General features: G+C 36.6%; 2 protein-coding genes across 3 annotated transcripts; both read left to right on the top strand.

Moving 5' to 3' along the window:
* Positions 1-2,453: 2,453 nt before the first annotated feature.
* Positions 2,454-8,621, top strand: LOC106150421 (solute carrier family 22 member 15-like). The gene is made up of 11 exons (XM_013523217.3): positions 2,454-2,686; positions 3,163-3,446; positions 3,881-4,112; positions 4,394-4,586; positions 5,065-5,197; positions 5,472-5,572; positions 5,865-5,999; positions 6,143-6,225; positions 6,471-6,591; positions 6,803-6,875; positions 7,119-8,621. Exons 1-11 carry the CDS (start codon positions 2,650-2,652, stop codon positions 7,404-7,406), a joined length of 1,680 nt encoding a protein of 559 aa, XP_013378671.2. The 5' UTR covers positions 2,454-2,649; the 3' UTR covers positions 7,407-8,621.
* A 249-nt stretch (positions 8,622-8,870) lies between these two features.
* On the top strand, positions 8,871-24,173 carry LOC106150433 (lysine-specific demethylase 4C-like). Of its 2 annotated transcripts, none has more exons than XM_013523238.3 (19): positions 8,871-9,026; positions 13,046-13,210; positions 13,893-14,068; positions 14,168-14,526; positions 14,791-14,894; positions 15,163-15,300; positions 15,502-15,671; positions 16,027-19,066; positions 19,290-19,427; positions 19,626-19,797; positions 20,144-20,292; positions 20,558-20,747; positions 21,394-21,467; positions 21,770-21,934; positions 22,150-22,344; positions 22,539-22,715; positions 23,096-23,215; positions 23,436-23,528; positions 23,696-24,173. In XM_013523238.3, exons 2-19 carry the CDS (start codon positions 13,076-13,078, stop codon positions 23,804-23,806), a joined length of 5,706 nt encoding a protein of 1,901 aa, XP_013378692.2. In that variant the 5' UTR covers positions 8,871-9,026; positions 13,046-13,075; the 3' UTR covers positions 23,807-24,173. The 2 variants fall into 2 exon arrangements, with proteins under 2 accessions (XP_013378692.2, XP_013378693.2); XM_013523239.3 differs by having other exon boundaries at positions 8,872-9,026; positions 20,147-20,292.
* The last annotated feature ends 1,098 nt before the right edge of the window (positions 24,174-25,271 follow it).

The raw sequence follows: 25,271 nt of genomic DNA on the forward strand, positions 1-25,271 counted from the left end.
CTGCCACCAAGACAGAGAGGTGACCAAAACCCCTTTCAAAGAGGTGGTAACCCCGGTATTTTTAACCATATGTTTTGCGAACTCGCCGAGGTCGAGCGCTTGTTGCTCAGCTTCAGTCCTGGCTTTATATATTTTCCTTTCTTATTACACAAATTACACTGCATTACCCAAATCATAGTACAAAAGAAAGGTAAAAGCAGCGTTCAGTTTGTTCGTTGTAAAGCAATACTGCCAAACAGCTCCTTCTCAACCCACATATACCCCATAATTGGGCAACTTCTGTTGCAGCATATTTCTATTTAATTATCCATTTATTTATTCATTTGTTTACCTGTTTCTTTTGCATGCAATGAAGAATAATAACAAAAATAACATAAATCTGTGTATTAGGAAAATCAAACGATTTATACACGAAAGTGGACCCGTCGTGCATGGGCAAAGCGTGGGCCGTGGGTAGGTCAGTGAGACGAAGGTGAACCAAAGGGACTGGTCTGGAACTCCTAACAATTTACAAACATTGGCAACTTGCCCGACATATATGCTCCTGTGTGGTCAAGAAATGCAGCACCTGGGTTGTGACATCTCCTTTGAAGTTTTAAGTGTTGTTACTGTGCCCACTCACTATCTTAGTAACACTTATCCTACTGTGCAATACGTCTTGCATTACCGTTTTTTGCCAATATCATTTAAATCTCTCGCGTCTGATCTCTCACCAAGGAACTTGCAAACACCAGGGGCACTTGTATACTGAAATGACTACATGGGAAAATTCCTTTTAGTTTTGGCTTAAACGGTGATAACAACCATGATAGAGTTAAAAAAAGGATACTCCGAGAATTTCGTAGTAATGTAAGAATTAGGCAATATTTAAAAAGCAATTTTGTTTTAGTTTAAATAATAAAGTGAGATTTGCTTTTTTTTATCCAATATACGTATATTTGGCGTATTTAGAAAAACAAATCAATGTAAAAGGGTGTGAAAATGCCTATTTAGACGAAAAGCGACATTTACTTTTGGTCAGACCAACCTGAATTTAAAAGAAAAGTAGGGCCTATAGTAAAGATCGACTAGATTATCTCGACTGAATGGAATGTATTCTGATGACATGTTTTCTACGCTACTTTAAAATTTAGGTCGATTGCGGTAATCTCTGATAACCATATTAATGTAAACAGAATTTTTTACGATAAACTGAACGTTCATCTATGCCGCATAATGACTTCCCTTAGCCTTTCTAATGAAAATTAAACAATTTGCGTTTCAAAAATAACAGTTTCTATGTGATGTTTATGATATTTTGAATTCAACTAAATCCATAAAATCGTTTGGTATCAGGATATTGACATAAACGAAATTACTTTTTAACGGAGATCAAACTAAGCATGCACTTGGTATGAGAAATGCCTAATTTATACGTTGGGTAAATGATTGTCGATGACATCAGAGTAATGAATTCATAACGACTACCCAAAGTCATTTTTTTAACTGAGTTAAAACCCTTTCTCGAGGTAAAACAGACAGGTGTCGGCCTACGGAGGATTGAGGACATACAATGCGTTTGCGGAGAAAGAGTCAGAAAAGCACGCGGTAGATATCGCAATCAAACAGTAGAGGCAAAAGCAGTGTCGCACAGAGTTTAGCAGAAAATGGTTTTTTTCAGTTTTCAGAGACGGCGTGAGAAAGTTAAGCAGAGAACTTTGTAACTGCCAATATGAAGAAGATGAATTGGTAAATGAAAGTTATTTACTACTTTTTGCAAGGCCAAAAAGTTATGCGGAGAACTTTACTGCCAATGTGAAGAAGATGAACTGGTTAATGAAAGTTATTTACTATTTTTTGCCCACTCAAGGCAAAACAGAAGACATTTCAAAATATTTTTTAAAGTAAGAATAAATTATATATGCTTCATTCCAAACGTTATATAACCAGAGTACACATTTTAGTCAAATCTGCTTGCAACACAGCTTTCTCAAATCACAACGAAATCTGCCCAAGACGCAGCAAATGAAAAAGGTTTTATAGCATCTATGTACTAGCACGACTGATTATAAATTCCAGCCGAATTAACAAACTCAAAACCCATATTCTGTTGTAAAAATATTGCACTTATGTTTACTAAGGATATAGACGAAGGGTAATTTGTGATACTACACAGGCTGTATATAATACATTTATAAATACATGAATATTTTTTTGAGTGCAAAATACACGCATTTTTTTGCAGTTAGATATGTTCTCTTCGCATAAGTTTTACAATATAAAATGCTACTTCTTGTTGTCAACACAAACACGTACATGAAATGACATCAATTGACATCTAGTGACATTATATAATGACTTCGAGGGTAATATACGGACGAAAGATACACTTCAATATGCCCTACAGTTACAAATGATAGCAAAAATAAACATATTATGGTAACCCTTATCTATATTTATGACACTTATTAACTCATAACAATGTCAGTGACATCGTAACTCATGAATACACAAACTGGCGACTTCTGCTGGCCGTGTTATCTTTGGCAGCATATAGCACATTTTCGGCACATTTACGGAGAGAATTGCCACTTCATTTTTATAACTGTTGTCCGAAGTATTGCCAAGTAGTTTCACTGGACTGACGTGTATTCCTTTTACGCCTACATAATGTCTGAAGGATTTGAACGCATCCTTAAGGATATAGGTAAGTAATCCATATATATGTTTTGCATATACTAGAATGTGTACAACCTGCAACTACAGTAAAAGAACGCTGCAAATGCAAAATGTAGGCCTACTTTTCGCTTGTGAAAATAGTTTCATTGGATCTTAGTTTTGGTAGTCAGAAAGTTTTCATTTATGATAGATATAGAGAGGGACTAACAAGTCATCATCAAGACTGAGGTAATTACCTGTTCACCAAGTCTGTGAGAGTGAATAGAGCAAACAGTCAACATGTAAATCAAATTTCTGGATCTATCATAAATGAAAACTTTCTGACGAACTCCATCGCTTATTTACTATGTAAGGTCTCGCCAATACTTCTGAAAAATCAGAGCTTAAATGCTGCAGATAAAGACTTTATGAAGTTATTTGTCTTAAAATGAATTATAAAAATCAACCGGCTGTGGATAGTCCTTCAATGGACAAGCTAAAAATGATGTCATATGCTTTCTTTAGGCTCTTTCGGTCGAAAACAAATCGAAGTGTTCGTCATTGTCAACTTATGTGACTTAATGACTGGGTGGACGATTCTGATACCAATCTTTATCGGTGCCCAGCCACACTGGGAGTGTCCAGCCTTTAACAACACCGTTCCCTGGTCGGAATGGAGCAATACCACGACAGTACCCGATTGGGACCAAGGAAATAAAAGCATGAGTCGTGTAGATGCCTGCACACCGGACAATGGCGTATGCCAAGGCATAAAATATACGTCAGAATTTACGTCGATCGTGACTGAGGTAAGATTAGCATGAAAAATAGTCATTGTAAGGTGCGACACTTACTGCTCTGTAGGACAATTTCTTAAGTAAATACCAGGGTAACGCCGTAGATAAGAGACAATTATGACAATTGTATTGAAGAAAACGCCCCTTTGTATTTATCTTCTTAATCTACAAGGACAGAGGCGGCTAGAGATCTTTTTTATTTTATAAATTTTTTACCTCTTTTTCATTTCTTTAAAATACAGTCATGTTGAAACGGTGAAACAGCGCCCGTAGGCCTATATGATATTTGTTGTTTTTCTTATTTCATTTTCTCCCCAATGTATCAGCTCATTAATAAAAAATCTTAACAAATTTATTTAACAAGCTTCTCATTAATCCAGAAGAGTTCATTGGCACCATACAAAAAATATCTTCATTAGATGTATTCCTTTGTGTGATATTTTCAGTGGAATCTAGTCTGCGCCTTGGATGAAATAAGCGACATCGTCACTACAATACAAATGGCAGGGATTTTCTTTGGCGCACTTGTTATCAGTCAGCTCTCGGACGCCTTTGGTCGGAAACCTGTCTGGTTTGCTACCATGACGGTCAACTCCATTGTCGGCTTTTGCAACGCTTTTGCTCCCCGATGGGAAATATACGCCGCTATGAGGTTTTTTAATGGAATGTGTGCCGGTGGTAAGAATAGCAAAACCCGTCTTGAATGATCCATATATAGAGGTAGATGGCTCTCAGAAACCATAAGTGCCGACATTATTTTAATTCGTGTTCCCTTGTGAAAACATCCTCAAAAAAAGTAACAGCACCAGTTGCGACATATTTTAAACATTTTACCTTCTTTATTTATTCACTCTATATTTTGGAAAGCAATAAATATGAAGTGGCCATTATTTTCTCAGTAACGGTATCCTGTTCAAACAAAAAAAGGAATTCACTTACCCGGCTCATGATAATTTCAGGTTTACTGATCGTGAGTTACGTGTGGCCTATAGAGTTCGTTGGTGCCAAGTGGAGAGTGGTGAACGGTGCTGTGGGTTTCTGGCAGGTTGGAAACATGCTGTTGGCTCTCCTAGCTTACTTCATCCGTGACTGGAAGACGCTGGTGATGGTGACCACCCCCATCCCTACAGTGTTAGTCTGGTTTTTGTGGAGGTGAGACATAAAACACCAATTTGAAGTCAACTGAAAACAAGTGATATTGTTTTAAAAAGCTGATGTTTGTATATAGTTTTGTAGTTCTTGTAACATTGTTTTATTTCTATTTTTATCTTTTCTTTTTTAGTTTCAGGTGTTTATCTCTATCTAACAACGGTGGTTAGTTAAGATAAATTTTTATTTTGCATGGGCGTGTCCGACAGTCTGAAATCTCATTAGTTCGAAAGTGTTTGGTACAATGTAAGAGGGCTGATTGGGCCACAGTTCTTGGTACGAGAGTTTGAAGGTTCAAAAGTCAAATGGTCTCAGAGTAACTTTTAGTGAATTTTTTTAATAACACTTTTCTTTATCTATGATTACAATTTTATGATTAGGCAACTTGGGAACAAAGTTCCGGACAGTGAATCATCGTTACAACGATCTTTCAACCGGTTAGAAATGTAAGGAACACTTATGTATAATGAGGTATTTAAAGATTTCTTCCAGAAAGTCCTCGTTGGCTGGCTATGCATGGCAAGGAGCAGGAAGCAGAGAAGGTGCTAGAACTCATAGCAAGAGTCAATAAGAAACCAACTCCAAATTTCGAAGCGTTCAGAAAATATCTGGAAGTGCGTATTTCAATGCAAGATGCCTCATTTTAGATATATCACTGAAGACAACTAAAACCCATGTTACATACAGCCGGTTTAACAGGGGCTTAACTTTGATCCCACAAATGTTTCTCGCCAAAATATTAGTACTTTACCATGACCCAGAATTATTGATATAACTTAAACGTCTTTAAAAAGCCGGAATATTTTTATTCATATGAGCACAAACACTAGCATTTCAAATACAGATATTTTACTTCACAATTTTCTGATTTTGTCTTTAATTATAAAGGATGAGAAAAGAAAAGGAACAACAACCGGGAAGTATAGCTACTGGGACTTGTTCCGCACTCCTCTACTCACCCGGCACACACTTGTCCTCATGTTTGCATGGTAGGTGTACGTGGTGGTTTTTGATGATCATACACTGTAAGTACATTGTTGTTGCTGAAGTCATCGATCATTCCTTCTGTCCAGGAGGTAATATATATTTTCTCATGAAAGATTTTAAGAAAACAATTGAATGAATTGACAAATACAGTCATCTTCATTTAAAAAAAAAAACATCGGCGCTTACTTTCTAATACGAATGAATAGTTCAAATTCTATACCATTCACAAAAGGGTAAAATAAGTATTTAACTATGGATATGTGTCACTTAATTAAACAATTATCAAATTTTCAGGTTCGTGTATGGAGCTACGTACTACGGGTTATCGTTGAATGTAAAACACCTGCCGGGTGACATATATTTGAATGCCGTTCTCCTCTCTTCTGTAGAGGTACCAGCTCTAGCATTCGTCGTCATTTTTAGCAATAAGTAGGTGTTTTTCTTTTCTGTTTTGTCTTTGTTGTTTTTCTTTTTGTTATTTTCTTTTTTGTTTTTGTTAATTTTCAATCGGGCGCTGGTGCTATAACTTTTCATCATTCCTGCACGTTACTTTCCCACGTTTTCTTTTACAGACTCGGCCGTCGTCTTACAATGTTCGTAACTATGCTTATTGGTGGACTTGCAACTTTCTCTGTCCTTTTTATTGGCCTTGCAGGTGCGTGTGCGTAACAGGCTTTCGAGGGACATTAAGGAGTAGTTTACTGCATGTTGGGTAGATAGCTGCTTCATTAACTCAATAATTGAAATAATGAGCGTCCCCGACGTATTGAGTATACAAAGACTGCCGTATCCCAAATTTCATATTAAGTCACTCTCTACTCACTAGACAGATAAATCTCTGCAATTCGCCAATGCAATAAAATGCATCAATTAAATAAGGCGATAATAAAAATATTTTAGGGAAGTTGGAAGAATTGGGCACTGTTGTGACTGTTTTGGCAATGGTTGGCAAATTAGGAGTAACATCGGCATGGAATGTAGGCTATATCTACACTGCAGAGTTATTCCCCACTGTCATTAGGTAACGTTAAAACAACCCCAAATCATATGGAATAAAGATCAAGACATGTCTCTCATGGCTACAATATGTTTAATGTAGGACTAAATACATGTAATAATACTGTATATGCTAATGAGCAGCATTAACATGTAGCTTGACTAAAATACAAAATTTCTGTTCGCTTTATCAAACCTGTTGTGATGAATAGCCTAATGGTTTCTGTGATTTCCAGGAGCATTGGATCTGGTGCAGCCTCAATGGCTGGCCGAATAGGAGGCGTAGTTGCTCCCCAGTTTACTTACTTGGTAAGTGTTTTTGGTGAACAGGAAGTTAGCATTTTCAGCAATAGAACTTGTCAGTGCTAACATGAAGGGCTGCCTTGTGATAATCCCTTTTAATTCATTCTTTCTTTCTATCATAAGGCGATATTGATCATAAGGCGTCTGTCTTGAGCTTAATACATCCTTTTATGTATATATTTAACTTTAGGCTCGACATTTAGATGAACAGAATATTATTTCATATATTATTTTATATATTTTATTCAGGACAAGGTCTCCAAAGAACTACCATTCATTGTGTTCGGGGTCCTGGGGTTAGCTGCAGCATTTCTCGGTCTAACCTTGCCGGAGACCAAGGACCACCATCTCCCAGATAATGTCCCGGAATGGACCTGGTGCGGAAAGGGGAAAAATAAGGAAGATTCTCGGGTAGAAATTAGCATCGTTGGGCACACGCCGGGGCGGTCACAGAGTACGGTGACTTTGGTGAGAGCAGCTAGCATCGACGAGAACATGGACGTTGGATTAAGCATGGATGATGTCGTTAAGGAGTAGCCTAATAACTTTACCTTTCAAGTTACATGATGGGTTATTTACCTCGTCTTTCTACTTGTGAAACGCTAATATAGTAACTCTGGCCTTAGAAAAACAGAAGAAAGAGGCTTCTTACAGTGATATGTAGGCCTATCAAAATATATGAATTTCTCAATTAAAAAAAAGGAAAGACTGAAAGAAATGTAGGAAGTAAAAAAAATGAAAAAGAAAGTAAAATAATGTTGTTAGGCCTACATTTTAAGAATTAATCGGTTCAGAATCTTATAGAGTTTGGATTTTTGGTAGGCCTACAGATTGCGTTTCATCAGGCATAGGCTATAATTTTAAACTAAAAATCATCAACTGTTTTTAGATTGAAATAATTATAAAAAAATAATAGGTAGGCTACATATGTCTGATTATTGGGAATTATGTTGACTTTCAAGCCCTAATAAGACTCGAAAATAGGCCTACAGTTTTGAGTCAAATTTATAGTCGCTGCATTTCTTTATGTCTTACCCACAGAGGACTACTACCCGGTATTACAGTCCTCTGTAATAGGACAGAGGACTACTATTATTACACACTAAACAAGAGTGCACATTAGGCTATAGCACTGATCTTTATAAGCCTATTGATTTTCAATAAGAAGATGTGCACTGTGACAATGACTTGATCCTGATCAGTTCCAGTTGGTCGTCTCAATCAATTTACCGAAAAGTGTCGCTGAAGGGTCGGAATATGGGTGAACTCTTGCTACAGAAACCCCAGTGGATACAGTGTTATAGGTCCTTGGAGTTTTTCACCCTGCGACAGTTATCACATAGATAGGGCCTACATATTTGGAAACGTTCATTTGAAAGGGAAAAAATAGTAGGCCTAAGCCTAGGCCTAATATTCGGTTTATAACTCCCTAGTGGTCTATCGCAGAGGAGAACCAGGATCAGAGTGGGCGATGTTTGTGTTTATGAAAAAGACCTACTTATAAGTAATACTCAAATAAGCCACTAAATTAGTGTACATGCAAAATGGTCTTTTTGTGTGAATATTAGGCGTATAAGGTTGAATAACTGTAGGCTACAAGGACTACAAGTAGGGCTATGAGCTCGTGTGGCGAAGGGGAAATTAGTAGCCTACGTAGGCCCTATTGCTTACTTCACAAGCCCATTCACCCCGTTCATTTGTAAATTAATTCTACAAAGCTGTTTTTCAGTGAATAAAATCAACTTTAAGTGATTCAAAAGTTTTAATGCTTCCATGTACTGTCTGCAGACTGCTGTACCATACCTGAGCTGTTGGCAGGCAAATATATTTCACTAACTCATTTGCATAATCCAATGCCTACATATTATTGCGCCGTACATTAAAAATACCTCCAATTTTACCTTCAGTGAAAAATACCAAATCTTGATCAGTGTGGTAACATTGGTCCTTGGGCACAAACAGAGATCATTAAGCGACTATAACTAATGATTTTAGCTTTAAAACGTGTCAATGCTTTAGACCTATATGATATTGCGCACGTTCATAGCATTGGCGTCGTTACAAGGTTACTTGTAATGGCCGATGCCGATCGAGAAAATCTTTACTGAGGATACAACGTGTACCGTTGTTACAGCGTTTTAGATTGCCATTTTAAAGGTAAATAGGCTTTTGTAGCTTTGAAATTCAATGTTCACTACATATGGCCTTTTATGTTGGGGAGCATGGGTGAGGAAAGTAAGTATTGCAGCCAAGTTCAGGATGGGAGGGCAGGCAAGTTGCTGCCATTTTTGATATTTTTCTCCGAAGCCGAAGACAAGACAAGCGGTTTGTCACGTACACCTTTATTTGCCTCTCACCACAATGGGGCGCTCTTCTCTGAATACCACAGTAGGTGTATCCAATAAGTTTTGTAAAATTTCACTTTCGTCTGCTCCCTTTTTGTTTGTTTCAGTGATTGGTTTCATTTGTCTTCGAACAACTTGAGTAAGTCCCCACACGCTGTGGTTTACGCTATTTAAGTCACATGAAATATTGTATTCTTACAGTCGGCATGACGTCACAAGATGGCCGCCACGCCCGGACTAGGGTAAAACGATCTGTAAGCTCCATTACTCCCCATGTTAAAATGATCAACTTTGATCGTCTGTATCTCTCACACCGGTAGATAATTAAACTTGACAACTGTTTAATTATATCACCATAGGTATTTAGTGTCAGGAAATGGCCAGCAAGGACCTTTTCTAGCATTGATGCCGATTTTATCAGCGATTGAAATGCGCCTCTCTTACACTGTTATTATATGAGCTGCAGTTAGTTCCGATTGTTTTTCAGGTAAGAAGTTCCAATGGCTTTGTTATCGGATGAATCTGTCCACTGACAGCGATTGAACAGAACTTACCTGGATCCTCAAACAATCATAGAGCCCTTTGAGGTGGTTTAATTGGAAGAAAGTGATCTTATCAGTTGGTGTCATTGTAGCAAATAGAACTAAAACAGATATGATCTTCACAGGTGTGGTCATTGTATTTGTCTTTGAAAAGGGGAGCTGAAAGAAAGCTCTAATGACAGTTTACTAGTCTGATTTTATTACTGAAAGTACATTTTGAAAATTTGAACAATTTTTTCTAGTAATTTTTAATACCCATGTTGCTGCAGACATGCAGAATTGAGATCATGGACAGGAATAAAATTTTTACATACTCAATAAATAATTTAATTATTGTATTATGAAGTGTGTAAATGGCAATAATGTGCTATTGGAACAGATAACTAATACTTTTTCTTTGTGATGTTGCACACTTTCATCAAGATAGAATAGCAAGAAAGGCTATCAATGCACATACTCCAGTATATGAACTGGAAGAAACTAGCGGGTGGAGCTGTTTGCTGAGTAAAATTTATTAACCCCTGCAATTAGAAAAAACACTCAGCAATCAAATTTTTGTTATGGATTTAGTGTTTTTATCCTTTGGACACTACTGTTATATTTGCTTAAGTTTTTTATATCATAGAAATCCTAATTCATTTTTACTGTACAAATGTTAATTCAGAATGCAACTTTACAGCATATGTCAAGGAATTTTATAACTCCTTTCTTACATACATATATAGATAGAAATAAAATGTAAATTTAAAGTCAACAAGTTTTATTGTATCTTTCATTTTGCATTTTGTTTAAGAATTCAAAGTGATTTATGACAGTTAAATATGCATTCAATTTGGATTTTTATAGATCGTACTTTGTATTGTGATATTGAGTCCGATGTTCTAAAAATGAAAATGAAATAACTACCTTTTAAATTTATATTATTTTCTAAAAAAAAAACATCATGAACTTCATTTAGCATCAGAGTCAAAAATGATTTGTAGATTTTGACAACTTAAAAAGATTTAAGTGAGGCTTTCATTCAAAACTTTTTGTTTAATTGGATAATTATGGATGAATCTATTTATGAAAAATAATTTTGGCAGGCCTCTAATGAAATTTTTTACGTTTTGTGCAGAAATTATAAAAGCTGAAAAAGTATTTTATAGTCTCTTCAAACATAATCCAGACAACAGTAGAAAAAGAAATTTTAATGAAAAACACAGCAGTGACAAATTAAAATTCTTTTTGAAAGCACATTTATTGCATTACTTGAGACACCTGCTTTGAACACGACAGGTGAGCAATGCTACCCAAGCCCCCTTTTCTGATTATCAAATCTTTCAAACTGAGACCTCTAAAAGCAATATGAATATAACAGTTTTCTTTGTTTAGATAATGATTTTATTATACAAGAATTCTGACTGTATATTAATGAACTGGGTGCGTATAGGTCATAGTGTCCCAGTAGGAAAAATTGCTTTAAAAATAGTACACCACCATCGTTGATAAAGTCGCCACTGACGCTAGAAAATCCTTTTGATGGCCATTTCCCTGAGCTAAATACGTAAGTGAATATCAACAAACAGTTGTCACGCGTATTTGTTCACAGATATACTTGATACAGACGATAAAATATGCCTATATTACAGCATGCATCTGGTGTAAACTGTAATTGCAGCCCGTTGGAGGAGTGTTGGTATTATCGCTGATAAAATCACCATCAGCTCTAGAAAATCCTCCTGAGGCCCATTGACTGACGCTAAAAACCCTAGTGAATATAACCAAGTGGTTGTCACAAGTAATTGTCCTCTGGTCTGCTTGATATGAACGATCAAAGTTCACCAATTTAACATTGAGAGTAATGGGCGCAAGCCAATGTTTTACCCTAGTCCAAAATGCGAGCCTCGTTCTGGGTTCAGTAATCCGGTAACCGACTGTAAGAATACCCATAGGCTACACCTTTTCGTTATTATTTATCAGTAGATAGCACGCCTAACCATTAAATATCACTACCCACAAGGGTACTAGAAGTCAACTAAGGAAATATTCTTCTGAAAATGGCTTTTCGTTTTGTGACATTGAGAATTTATGCTGCTATCAGATGTAAACAATGTGGGGCACAGAGGTCAGATCACAAAACAGATGATGTCGTGACAATAAATGTGTTGCATTTGAGAGAACTAATGAAAACTAATAATGAATTTTTTCACAATTTAGCAAATGATTGATAAACTCATTGCTTATTGTGACCAATGTGTAGCAGAGCACTCTTTATCAACATTTTGTATAGAAATTGGAATGTGATTTAAGTAGGGTCCACACATTTTTTGCCAATAATGGGTACACAGATAGACGCTTGTCTGCGTATGAATAAAACAAAATAATTTCTCAGCTATTCTATTAATCTTGAGCAAAAGATGTTCATGTTATAGTGACAACATAATTTTACCGATTTTTCAAGATGTTATTCTCAAAAATTAGTCAAAGTTTGCCCAACTAGATTTTCAACACCTAGATATTTCCACAGTGACATAGACATGAAATTCGTCACAATAAGTCTAGCAGGTGGGCATGAACACATTTTTATTTTGCTTCTATAATATACTAAAGCAGAGAAATAGGTACATATGTTAAATAGGCAAAGTGAGATAATTTATTTTGGCAAATGTATGCAAGATCAGAAAATCAAATTTTTAATGACACAGTTTAGGTTAAAAATATACAATACTTAGAATTTGACCTCTAAGCATTGGCTAAATTGAGATGAGGGGGTGAATGACCAAGAAGAAAAAATATCCATTTTTGTCAAGACTTTTTCCAGACTTAGTAGTTACAGGGCAAGATGGACCTTTTTTATCTTAAATTCTTCTATTTAATTTATTCTATTATTTTGTAATTTATTTAATCACTTACCATTGTCATTTTATAATTTTATCAAATTGGTCAATTTGGTATGTATGCAGCTCTTCATAGACAAAAATGTTAATGCGCAATTAAAGGCCTTTCTATATTGTTGTTGGCCAAAAAATATATACATACTATGGCTTATTATTCCTTCAAAATTGTTAATGTAAAGCCTAACATCATAGAAAGGGCTTGGTTAATGATTTTATTTCTACTCATTAAATGATGGATATTGTTTATTGTTAGTGTATCATGATGGATGTAACAGAGTAATAGTAACAAACAAATAACATATTGTGATAAAATGAAATTTTTGATTTGGGTAAATGAAAAATGAACTGCTCAGTTTGATAAAATATGGTTGCTGAGTTCAGCTATTCAAGGATTGTTGTTATTTTTCCAGCTTTAATGACTTAGCTAAAGCTATTTCACCATGGAGTCTTCCAGCGGAGGTCATAATAACCCTAAAATTATGGTCTTCCGGCCAACAATGGAAGAATTCAAAGACTTCAATAAATATATTGCATACATGGAGTCCAAAGGTGCCCACAAAGCTGGAATAGCAAAAGTATGTATTTCTTTTTTTTTTTTCATATTAGAAAAAAAATTGATGATTCCTAATAAATCAATTGAAGGAAAAGAGTAATTAAAATTCATGCAGAATTGCTCAAATTACGTTCAGAAATTATAAGTTGCTAAGATATTTTTCATAAGCTGGAAAAGGAATTAAAAATTCCTGTTACCACTTCACTAGAGTCATTAATTGCAACTTGAAGCAGAGCACAGTTCTTGAATGTTGTTGTTATTCTGTGACTGACCATTTCAATAATATATGCCCTAAGCTTTGCTTTAAGATTAAAGTGATAATAACTGTTTGTTCTGATCAAAAATGAATTTTCCTGGAGTAAACAACAATTCCCCATACTTACCAATGGTTAATGAATCCATTTCTACATTCAAAGTTAGTCCCTGTTTTTTTCTAAAAAGTTTTTGTGTTATAATCTCTTAAGAGAATATTACAGAGTATAGCCATATATACAGGTCATGTGGTCCGATGACAAGCTCAGATGTCAGAATAATAACTATAACTGCTGTTTTTGTGGTAAAACAGAATATATCATATTTCTGAGTTGTTTACATTGTTTTCATTGTGAAATACAGATCTCATACGAAGAGTTATTATCCCTTTAATGTAGGACTATCTTTTCATATCATTGGCCGAGTATGTGGAAAAATCTGTATATTTTCAGATCATTCCACCAAAGGAATGGGTGCCAAGAAAAGGTGGCTATGATGACATAGACATCACCATACCAGCTCCCATAAGCCAAGTAGTTAATGGTTGCCAGGGACTCTATCAGCAGTACAACATACAGAAGAAAGCTATGCATTATAAAGAATTTGAAAAATTGGCCAATAGTGACAGGTAATTACCATCAGAGGATTTTTAAAAAAATTCATTGTTATTGTTATTTATGTTAAGAACATTTGCCTTACTTTCAGATATAATTTTGTACTTTTCTAGATTCCGTACCCCATTGCATTATGATTATGAAGACTTAGAGCGCAAATACTGGAAAAACATCTCGTTCATCAATCCCATTTATGGAGCAGATATCTCTGGCAGCCTTACGGACCCAGACCAGACGGTCTGCAATATCCAGAATTTGGGGAGCATTTTAGATTGTGTTGGGGAAGAATATGGTACCAAGATTGAAGGGGTGAACACAGCTTATTTGTACTTTGGAATGTGGAAGACCACTTTTGCTTGGCATACAGAGGACATGGATCTGTACAGTATTAACTATGTCCACTTTGGAGCTCCCAAGTCCTGGTATTGTGTTCCTCCAGAACATGGAAGAAGATTGGAAAGACTGGCTACAGGTAACAAACATATAGATTGATACATGTAGCAGGGAAAGGGAGGGGGTGTAGTATGAATTAAGCTTTTCAACATTATAAAAATGATGGTTAGACAAATAATATTCTTGACAGAATTGAAGCATTTGATAATATTCTGCTGCTTGTCTGCTTAAAGACTTTGTAAAGACTTTGAAAAAGAGAGAAACCTAATGGATTTAGAGCATGACATTAAGATCTATCACAATACTTTTCAAACTAAAAAAAAAAATGTCTTGAATTTTTCAGGTTTCTTTCCAAGTAGCCAACAAGCTTGTCCTGCCTTCCTCAGGCACAAGATGACAATAATATCTCCACACATATTGAAGCAGTATTCTATCCCATTTGATAAGGTGGGTTTAACTTAAATAGTATTTAATTGTTACAATGTAAGTCCAGTATTCCTTTTAGCATTGGGCAACTTTTGACATGAGAAGAATGCTGGTATAGGAATATTATTATATCATTGAAGAAATCTATGTATTTATAGTACAGGAAGTACATGAAATAGATTTAGCATTAAAATTGTGTTACATTGTACCAATTTGTCAAAAGATACTGGATGTATAACATGTGTCAGGTATCATTCTTATCTTTGTTTTTCTTTATATATTGTTACAGATTACCCAAGAGGCTGGTGAAATTATGATTACTTTCCCATATGGATACCATGCAGGATTCAATCATGGTTACAACTGTGCTGAATCAACAAATTTTGCAACAGAACGGTGGATTGAGTATGGAAAGAGATGTACACAGGTAAGAAAGTGAAGAAGTACGTCCCAGAGGTGTTTGTCTATATAGCTCACTACTGAAGAAATGTTTTGACTTTTATACCCTTGGTATCTGATTCACATCATGTCTTTGAATTTACGTCTTCATTTGTAATATAAATAGTTTCACCACAAAATGCCCTGATTGTCTTGAAAATTGTCTTTAAAGGAAAATGTTACTTTTTAGTGTACCTGTCGCAAAGATATGGTCAAGATTAGCATGGAAGCATTTGTACGCCGTTACCAGCCAGATCGCTATGAGCTGTGGAAAGCTGGTAGAGATGTGGCACCGCATCCTGAAGATGATCAAAGCAAGATATATAGCAGACCAGAAGCATTGGAGAAGAGACTTGCCATGTAAGTTTAATATTTTCTAGAAAATTTCTCTTCTTGGTTTTTCTTATCAAAATATTTTGCATTCATAGATGTAGATTCAAATTTTGTTTTTTCAACATTTTTTTCTCAGCTCAAAAATTTAAGTGCCCCAGTTACAAAAATTAACACAACACAGAATAAGATTATTTAGTTATTGTTTTATGAGTTACCTGTAATTTTTTTTTGTAAGTATGTACCTAACATCTGTAATCATTTCTAAAATTAATGTGAAAATTCTTCAAAATTTAGTTTTAATGTTAACGTTAATATGTCAAAAATGCTGTCATGTAATGTCCATCTTTATGAAATATTATTTGTAATTTTTTTTTTTTTCAAGGGAAAAAAGAAGGAAAATTGAAGCTAATAGCACTGGAACAGTCTCTACAAAAAGACATCCTATTTCCAAAATCTCTGCCGAAAAGTTGGCTAAAGTGAAGGATGCAGAACTAAAGAAACAGGGTTTAAAAGATGATGGTGAAGAGGAGGAAGGGGAAGATGATGGAGAAACAAAAACAAAGAAAAAAAGAGGAAGACCAAAGAAGTCAGTTGGTGGAGAAGATGAAGATCACGGGGATGAAAAACCCAAGAAACCTAAGAAAGTTAAAGTTAAAAAGGAAAAAGATAAGGATATTAAAATGGAAAAGAAGGAGGACAACGAAGAGGAGGTGACAAAAGAAAGCACTCCAGACCCAGTTTTGTCAGCAAAGAAAAAAATAGAACAGTACATGGAACCTCCAAAGAGACAAGGGAGTGCATTTGAAATGGGGTCTTTTCAGTCAGAGTACCTCAAGCATGCTGCTAAATTCATGGCTGAGAAAGAAAAACTGAAATTTACTGACAAACCCAGAAAATCTTCAGAAGGAGGAAAGAAAAAGGGAAAAGGTGGGCAGGGGAAAAGGTTGGTGGGAGAGACTGGTAGCTCAGATAGTGTGATAGGACAGCCCCCAAATAAAAAACCTTGTGAGCCTCTTGAACAAGGTGCTCCTCATTCTGAACACTATTCACAAGGCAGTGATGTGCAGTCTAATGTACTTCAAACAGCAGATCCTGGTGGCGTTGTGAAGGACACATTACAGGGGAGCGTTATGTCAAAAGGGCCTGTGGGTAATGACATTATGCAAGGGAACCCCAACCCTTGGCAACATTTCAAGGATAATGGGCAAAAGAACAATTCATCAAATTTGCAGTTTAATCAGAACTTTGTTCAAGGCAGTGGTGCACATATGTCAGGAAATGCTACTCCCTTGCCAGCAAATACTGGTCATTTTCAAGGAAGTTCTTCACATTTGAGAAGGCTTGCTGGTGGCCTAATGCAAAGTAATACTTTATCTGGGTCTACGTTGACAAATCCCATTTTACCCAGTCGTGTTTTTACCCAAAGAGAAATCCTATCTGGGGGTGTTATGGCAGTAAATGCTTCTTCCCAACAAATGGCAATGATCCACAGAGCTAACATATTGAGGCATAATGAAAATCAAAGGGGAAATGTAGTCAGTTCATCTGGCAATGTATTGGACTTGTCCATGAGTGGACACAAGATGGATAATGCCATGACCCTTGATGAAACCCCTGGTGAAAGGTTTGCTTCTGTAAGCAACACAGGAGAAGGGTATTCTCTTGGTAGTCAGCACCTTTCTGGGCTGCAGCAGCAGTATTTTTTGAATGAACAAAGACAATCTCTTCAAGCTTTCATACAGAAGCAGCGTCTGGCTTATGAACAGATTCAGAAAAGTTCTACTAAACAAAATGCCATGGTTTCTTTAAACGGACAGTCCCAGCTACCATCTCAGGCTTCAGGACAGATTACTGGTCAAGCGGTCACAGCCAGTGGTCAGCAAACTCCTGGAGTCAGGGTGGTAGCTGGAGTTCCGCTTTCTCATCAGCAAATTCCAACTTCAGTCGTGGCAGTGAATGGTATGGCCCCATTGATCAACAGGCCTTTGGAAACAGCACACATCAATGGAACAATGAATGGCCAAGACACAACTCTTACGGCCAAAGCTCTACCAGTAGTGGTGAGAGCACCAGTCAAGAAAGCAGTAGGCAGCAGCAATCAGAATACTATAGCTATCTTCACACACCCTATCTCTTCAGTTCCTCAGGCATTGCACAACAGAGCAATGAATCCTGGCCTAACAGTGGGCAAAACTCCCACAACAGTCAGGAATCAGGAAGTGACAAAAAACACGAGTCTGCTAGTCACTTCTAATGTGCAAAATGTATTCAGAGACCCTAATTATGTGGGAAATGTGTCAGGTATACAGTTAAAAGAAATGGATGACCCTGATAAACTTATAAATGGTACAGTTTCTGTACCAGTATCAAACACAAGTTTTGGGACACCAGTTGCGACTGTTTCTGGCATTGGCTCTGTTGTAAATAGAGTAAATGGTAGTATTTGTACCGGGTCTTTGCAACTAAATTCAACTCTGGGTGTGCAATTTGTTTCACCACCTAGAGTAATTTCAACAAACAATACACCAGGTGCAACACATATTCAGCCAAGTTTAGGATTAAAACTTGAGCATGGTGGAATGGGAGCCAAACCACAGCTTGTCCTGCACACAACCTCTGCCCCAATGATGTTCCAGGCAGTGCAAGGTGGTGCTGTCCCTGTGTACAGAGAACAGAATCCAGCTGTTGCCCAGGAAAGTGTAGTTAATCCTGGCAGTTCAGTATTGACAAACCCTGTGCAAGTGACAGCAGACAAAGGCCAACTACAGATGATACAGCAGCAGCAACAACAACAGCAGCAGCAGCAGCAAAAACAACAACAGCAGCAGCAACAACAGCAACAACAAGAAGGAAAGGCTGCTGAACAGATGTCCAGTGATACTGTACGTCAACATGATGCTACCACAACCAGTGCCACAGTCAGAAGTTTACTTGAATTACAACGATCTATGCAGCAGAAAAGCCAGAGGTTGACGCAAACAATGAATGTGCCTCAGCTGATGGCTTATGTAACCTCTTCAAATATGCGTATACCAGTGGCATTGACATTGCCACAAGGTAATTCTGGACATTCTGAGACAAATGCAAGAGTAAGGTATTCTGTTAATTCCACCTCTGCTGTGACAGTAGATGAATTACCAGAAACTTCATCAGTGATTGCTTCCTCAGTGAATGGTACAGAAGGTTCTGGTTCCTTGGGAGTGCTTCAAACTAGCCAAAACCAAATGCTTGTGCCAGGTGTAGCTGTAAGTGGTGCACCTGTAAGGAAGAAGAAAATGGCATCAAAAAAGATAACCACCCCTATGAATGTTGCAGCCCAGAAAGCGGACCAGCCCATTACAAACAAGTTTGATGCCGATGAGGTGATCCGAATGCAAAGGCAGAGGTGGCATGAAGAAAGGCAGCAAGCTGAATATTTAGAGGTATGTGAGAGGTATTATAGGTTTAAGTTTGAATTTCTGGCTAATGAAATTTGTGATTTGTAAGTTGGGTTATATTTGGTTAACAGCAAAGAATGTATACTGGTGTTCAGCTGTATCCAAACCCTTGTGGTAAGGCTTAATTGTTGTATATAAGGATGGTTGTTAAGATTATGATCAAATTTGATGACATCTTTTGTAATGAGTGACAATTGTCAACTTACAGAAAATAGGTGAAATGAAGATATCAAAATTGGAGCATGAAAATACTTCCAACAACAACAGCCAGGTGGTGAATGCAAATATTCTTCCAGAATTGAAATCGCCAAATAAAGAAAAGACTTCAAAAGGATCAAAGAAAAAAGTATGAATATCACCTTTTACATGAATGCTTTTTGTGCCTGTTAATGTGTTTGCAAATTTTGACATTTTTTAAGTTAAATTGGGAATTTAATTGAAATAAGATTTTTTTTTCATTTCAACATTTTTCATGTTTTTAGAATGATTTCCAAAGACTTCTCATTTATTTAAACAGAATTTTATTTTGACATTTATTTTACAGCTTACACAGCAAATTATAATGGATTCAGATGGCAGCAGCAAAGATGGAGAAAGTGTGAAGAATCTCAAATCAAACTCCTTGAATTCAGCCACTATTACTTCTTCATCTCCACAAGTAAAAGAAAGTGGTTGTGCTTCAAATGCTAAGACAAATAATGTACAACGCCCTGCAGGTAATTGCAACCCAAGTTTTTTAAACCTTGATATATTTTCTCATCTGCAGCTGCATGTATGGCAAGTGTTGGGATTGTGTATTTTATGGTGTGTTTGTCAAAATGTCTGCTTCTCCAAGTCTATTGTAAGTTGGAGAGAGGACAAGGATGTGATAAGGTAGTCAGGCCTTGAAAAGGGGAGATAAATGGACCCTTTCTTCACCTTTTTGTTTACCAGAAGGCTATTGCAGTTTTTTTTCTATTTGATAAGTTATCTCAATGATATTCACTTTTTGTGTAGAACCAGAATAATTGCACAGGTAAGGTGGACTATGTGTCTTGCGTTTAAATAAATTGTACTTTTTAGCAGCAGATATCCTAGGACCTTGGGCCAAGCCTGTTAACAAACTGTGGCAGTGGGAAACATTTGACTTTGAAGCAGAAAAACAGTTTAATACTGAAATGGCAAAGAAAGAACCTTATTGTGCAGTGTGTTCTTTGTTCAAACCCTTTCAGGTAATTATAATGGAAAGCGTTTTTTCCAAAACTACAGAATTTTTTTTTATATTCTTTGCAATGGGTCATTTGACATAGGTCAGTTAAAACATTTTGATTTTAACTCTTTGTTCTTATCTTACTCTCAAGACTTAAGTATCTCTTTGAATAAAGAATTTACATGTTACTCAACTGTTGTTGGTCTGTTTTCAAAGTTTTGCCATCAAAGAAATCTTATATTAAATGTGTCAGATGACAACTGTTAAAAAAGATCATATGTTTCCAGAATGGCAATTTGTCCCCAAGCACTTTCACTGCCTCGGATGCCCCAAAGCGTACACTCCCCATGATACCAGAGATGTGCTTTGCGTCAAGCACACAAAATCCCAATCCATTTGGTTTCAACACAAACCTGGATGAAGATGGACTGAGTAGCTTGCTGTACTGTGAAGTCTGTCAAGTCTGTGTTCATGCAAGTGAGTAAGAGATTTAATGCTTTAGGTGACAACTGTACAAAGGATACGAGGATACAGTTTTGCATGATACAGTTTTGCTGGTGTCTGCAGAAGATCTTTGTAAGTCTGGGAAGATAACATTGATGGGACCTAATTTTGTCTTGTTTTAGAACAAAGTCTTAAAGATGCATACAAAGTCAATTTTTGTCACAAAAACCAACCAAATGCCAGCATATAGTTTCAAGTAGTATAACTAAGAGAATTACCAAAAGGCATTGTTTAATTTTACCTGAAAATGATGTTTGAACGGATTTTTCTGCTGGGATTCTAAGCTGTATGTCAATGGGGCAGGAAAGTAGGTCACGAAAGTAGTTTAAATTTACAACCAAAAATTTAAAGAAAGGAGCAGTCTAAAGGTCTTTTATGGCTGATCGAGTGATCTATTCAGTTTATCCCTTGGCATGTCGAATTTATTTGAGTCATATAAGAATCAAGTAGAAGTGGTTTACATGTGTTACTGGGAATCCACGCTCCACCGATGCTCGGTTCGTATGTACCTTTGAGTATCAGCCCTTCATCTTTTATCTTTTAAAGATGAACGTGTGAAAAAAAATTCTTGCACATATAAATTATAGTAGATTTGAATCATACATTGCTTGTGTTTTAGGCTGCTATGGTGTTGTAAAACCTCCTGAGACAGGGTGGCAATGTGACAGATGCAGGAAAGGAGTAAATGATGCAGTAAGATGGAAAATTTATTTTTGAAACAAATAAACAAAAACAAAAATATAATGTTAAATACTAACTTGCTTATATTGTATACTCCCGTGATTTATATTGACAAATTAAAACATCTTTTGTGGGTGTATGCTTTCTTTGTTAAACATGTATACTGTTCTAAATGTATTTGTAAAGTATTTTGAAGAACTAAAGGATGTTGGTTATTCTGTCTATCATGCGCCTCAAATTTGAGTTTCATCTTGGAGGTTCAAAAGATAACTTCGAGGAATATTGGAATTGTAAAAATGCTCTTTCTATTCCAGGCCTGTGTGCTGTGTAATTTGAGAGGCGGTGCATTAAAATCTACAGTGGATGAGAAGTGGGCACACTTGGTTTGTGCTTTGACAATCCCTGAAGTAATGTTCCAGGATATTGCACATAGAGAAGGGGTCAATGTTAGCAAAGTTTCCACAGCTAGGATGAGATTGGTATGTAGATTTTAATCATGCTCTCCTTTTATTTTCATCATAGAGCTGATATTGACATAGTGGGAAATTTAACATAGTTAAAAGCTGAGAAATCATTATAATTAAAACAAATTTGGTAAAGAGATTAGGAGTATTGCGAAAATGCATTGAAATGTGCTCAACTTTGTGAAGTGTGTTCTAATTTCAATTCATTTTTTCTCTTCTTCTCACACCAGAAATGCTGTTTCTGTGAACAAGCCTTTAAGAAGATGGTTGGCAGACATGATGTGTGTGCACAGTGTTCTGTGGGGAAATGTGCTAATGCATTTCATGTGACTTGTGCTCATGTGGCAGGAGTGGTCTTTGAGACCAGTGACTGGCCTTTTCCAGTATATATTACCTGTCATAAACATGTGGTCCCAAAAGATCAGGTAAAGGTGAATCCCCTCAATTCAGTGAAAATCTGTATCAATTTCTGTATTTGTAGATATTTTTCTTGTAACTATTCCATTCCTAAATGCATAGACATCACATTATGTAATCTGATAGTACTTTTGTTGTCTTATGCAAACAATTGCCTTATGTTGTATGGGATGCTTGTATAACAGAATTCTTGTCATTACAGAGACTTGAAGGAGAAAGGAAGTTGACTAACCTGAAAGAAGGTGACAGAGTGATTGCAAAACATAAGAACAGCAGATACTACGAATGTGAAGTTGTCGACTGTAAGACCCAGGTCTTCTATGAAGTCACATTTGACGATAACTCTTTCAGCAATGATCTTTTTCCTGAAGATATAAAAGTAAGTTTTTTCCCTTTGTAAATACAGACAGGTTTAGGGTTATAGATAACAAGGGGATGTATTTTCAAACAGAAAGTATGTCGTGCGGGTAGGTGGGTGGGCCCTTACATTTTTGACACTTTTTCATTTGTAATGACAAATAGTTCACCCAAAATGATATGTACACAAACTACATTCTTAGGTTTTTTTTCATCACAAATTTGCCCATGAAATATGGCCCAGGTGCTGAATTACTGAATGCCCACCTTATCAACGTACATCTGGTTTGAGACCCCTCCCCCACTTAGGTAAGATAAAAATGAAGTAGAAAAATTAATGACAATTAATATTGCTTAAATTTGAAAAGGGATGATCATGGCTTTTCTTTTTTTGTTTTTCAGAGCCATGATTGTGTGCAGAATGGCCCTCCTGAAGTAGATGAAGCTGTCCAAGTCATGTGGCCAGATGGCCTCCTGTATGATGGGATTTTTAAAGGAGCAATTTCTCATCTGCTTTACACTGTAAGTAGTTACGGGATGTCCATTAAGCATGTTTTGGCTATTTTTAAAACATTGAACTTTTTGCAGCATCAATTTTTTAATGTATAAACACAAGATTTTTTTTTGTTGTAAATTTGATGTGCTTTGTATTGCCTTCTGGTTTATAAAGAAAAAAATTGATTGGAAGTATATGAAACACCAAGTAGCCCTAATATTTATTGAGATTTATTTTAAATGTTAGGTGGAATTTGATGATGGCAGTGAGAGTAAAATACAAAGAGAGGAAATCTGGACTCTTACTGAGGAACTGCCAAAGAAAGTCAAGTCCAAACTAGTAAGTAATTTGAAAAAAGAGAAATATGATAGTTGCAGCTGTTAATGAATGTTTTACTAATGTAAATGTAAACATAAATTTGGGATGACTGCTCATGCTGGTATTTCGTAAATGACCATTGGTTCTTTTGTAAATCTATCTTTTATGTCGACTTTTATTTTCACTAGTCCAGTGCAAGTGAAAGGAAGCACAACCTTTTCTATGGCGAGAAAGTGGATGCCAACCAGCGCCGTCCAATCAAGACAAATACCAAATACAAAGATTCTGTTGTGATGTAAACTGTTGTAAAATAACTCTAGAACATCCTGTACAAATACTCATCGACATGCTGCAGCATTATCTAGTGTATTTTTTTTTTACAGTCATATTTTGATCACGCGTCTGAAGAATAGTATGGATTTGAAATTGCAATCTGCAAGTGATATAAACCTAAGTGATTCGACATTACAGTATTGTTGTAATGACTAATGGGTATGGATAATTAATGAAGCTGCCCAGCTGGTAAAATATAACGGGTTTTGTAAATTGATTGTTGCAGTTGTAAATATCGTCTTCTGTACATTAGTTGAACTTGAAAGAATTTGTTAAGGTTGCATGGTAAATTATGTGAAAATGTACAATATAATTATACAAAAACTTTGAAAATTATTATTGTACCACCAGCGTTAGCGCTGGCGGTACACATGGTTTCGGTCTCGTCCGGATCGTTCCGCCGGCTCCGCCGGCTCCGCCGGCTCCGCCGGCTCCGCCGGACGGCTACCGTTACCGCTTCTCCTCCTAGACGGTAAGGCCCCCCATACCCATCTCATGGATTTAGGTCACCTATAATCTCAACTCGTTCCACGTAAAATTTGGGCTTTGTCGGTATTGGGGTCTGGGTGTGGCACTCATTGCAATGCACCCTTGTCCAAAAATGGCAAAATTAAATGCTAATTATCTACCCTACGGAAGGAGTTACGGGAAAATTTTCTACAGACGGCTTTCCAAAAGTCATATGTGTAGATTTCAAATATACCCTCGGATTTGACCTTTGACCTTTACTTCAAGGTCAAATGGGCCAAAATTTTCAAAAAAATGAAATTTTTTACGAAAAAAAAAATTTTTGCCCTGTTATTCAGACACCACACAGACTTAACCAATAATATTATTGGAAAGTGTTACCCTTCAGGTCATCTTTCATCTCCGTGAATTTGGGGTCAATCGGTGCATTTTCACAGGAGTAGCGGCCATAAGATACCGAAACTGAAAACTGTCTCTAATTCGGGAACCGTTAATGCTAGAGACCCATTCTTTTTTGCATTTTGTAGAGCATGTAAAGCCCAACACTGGAGGTGGTCTCGGTTTTTTTGTATTCCATACGGTTTTCGAGTTACGCTGTATCAAAAATTACATATTGGTGGTGAAAGGAAAATGTACGGAAGCCCACTGGTGCCATATGTAGAAAAAAAAATTATCTCGAAATTTCGAGATACTATTTTGAAATTTGAACAAAAAAATTTACCACCAGCGTTAGCGCTGGCGGTACACATGGTTTCGGTCCCGTCCGGTCCGTTCCGCCGGCTCCGCCGGACGGCTACCGTTACCGCTTCTCCTCCTAGACGGTAAGGCCCCCCATACCCATCTCATGGATTTAGGTCACCTATAATCTCAACTCGTTCCACGTAAAATTTGGGCTTTGTCGGTATTGGGGTCTGGGTGTGGCACTCATTGCAATGCACCCTTGTCCAAAAATGGCAAAATTAA

The sequence above is a fragment of the Lingula anatina genome, chromosome 1, assembly GCF_051362555.1.
Source record: "Lingula anatina isolate TDL-2025a chromosome 1, LinAna3.0, whole genome shotgun sequence".
Taxonomy (NCBI): domain Eukaryota; kingdom Metazoa; phylum Brachiopoda; class Lingulata; order Lingulida; family Lingulidae; genus Lingula; species Lingula anatina.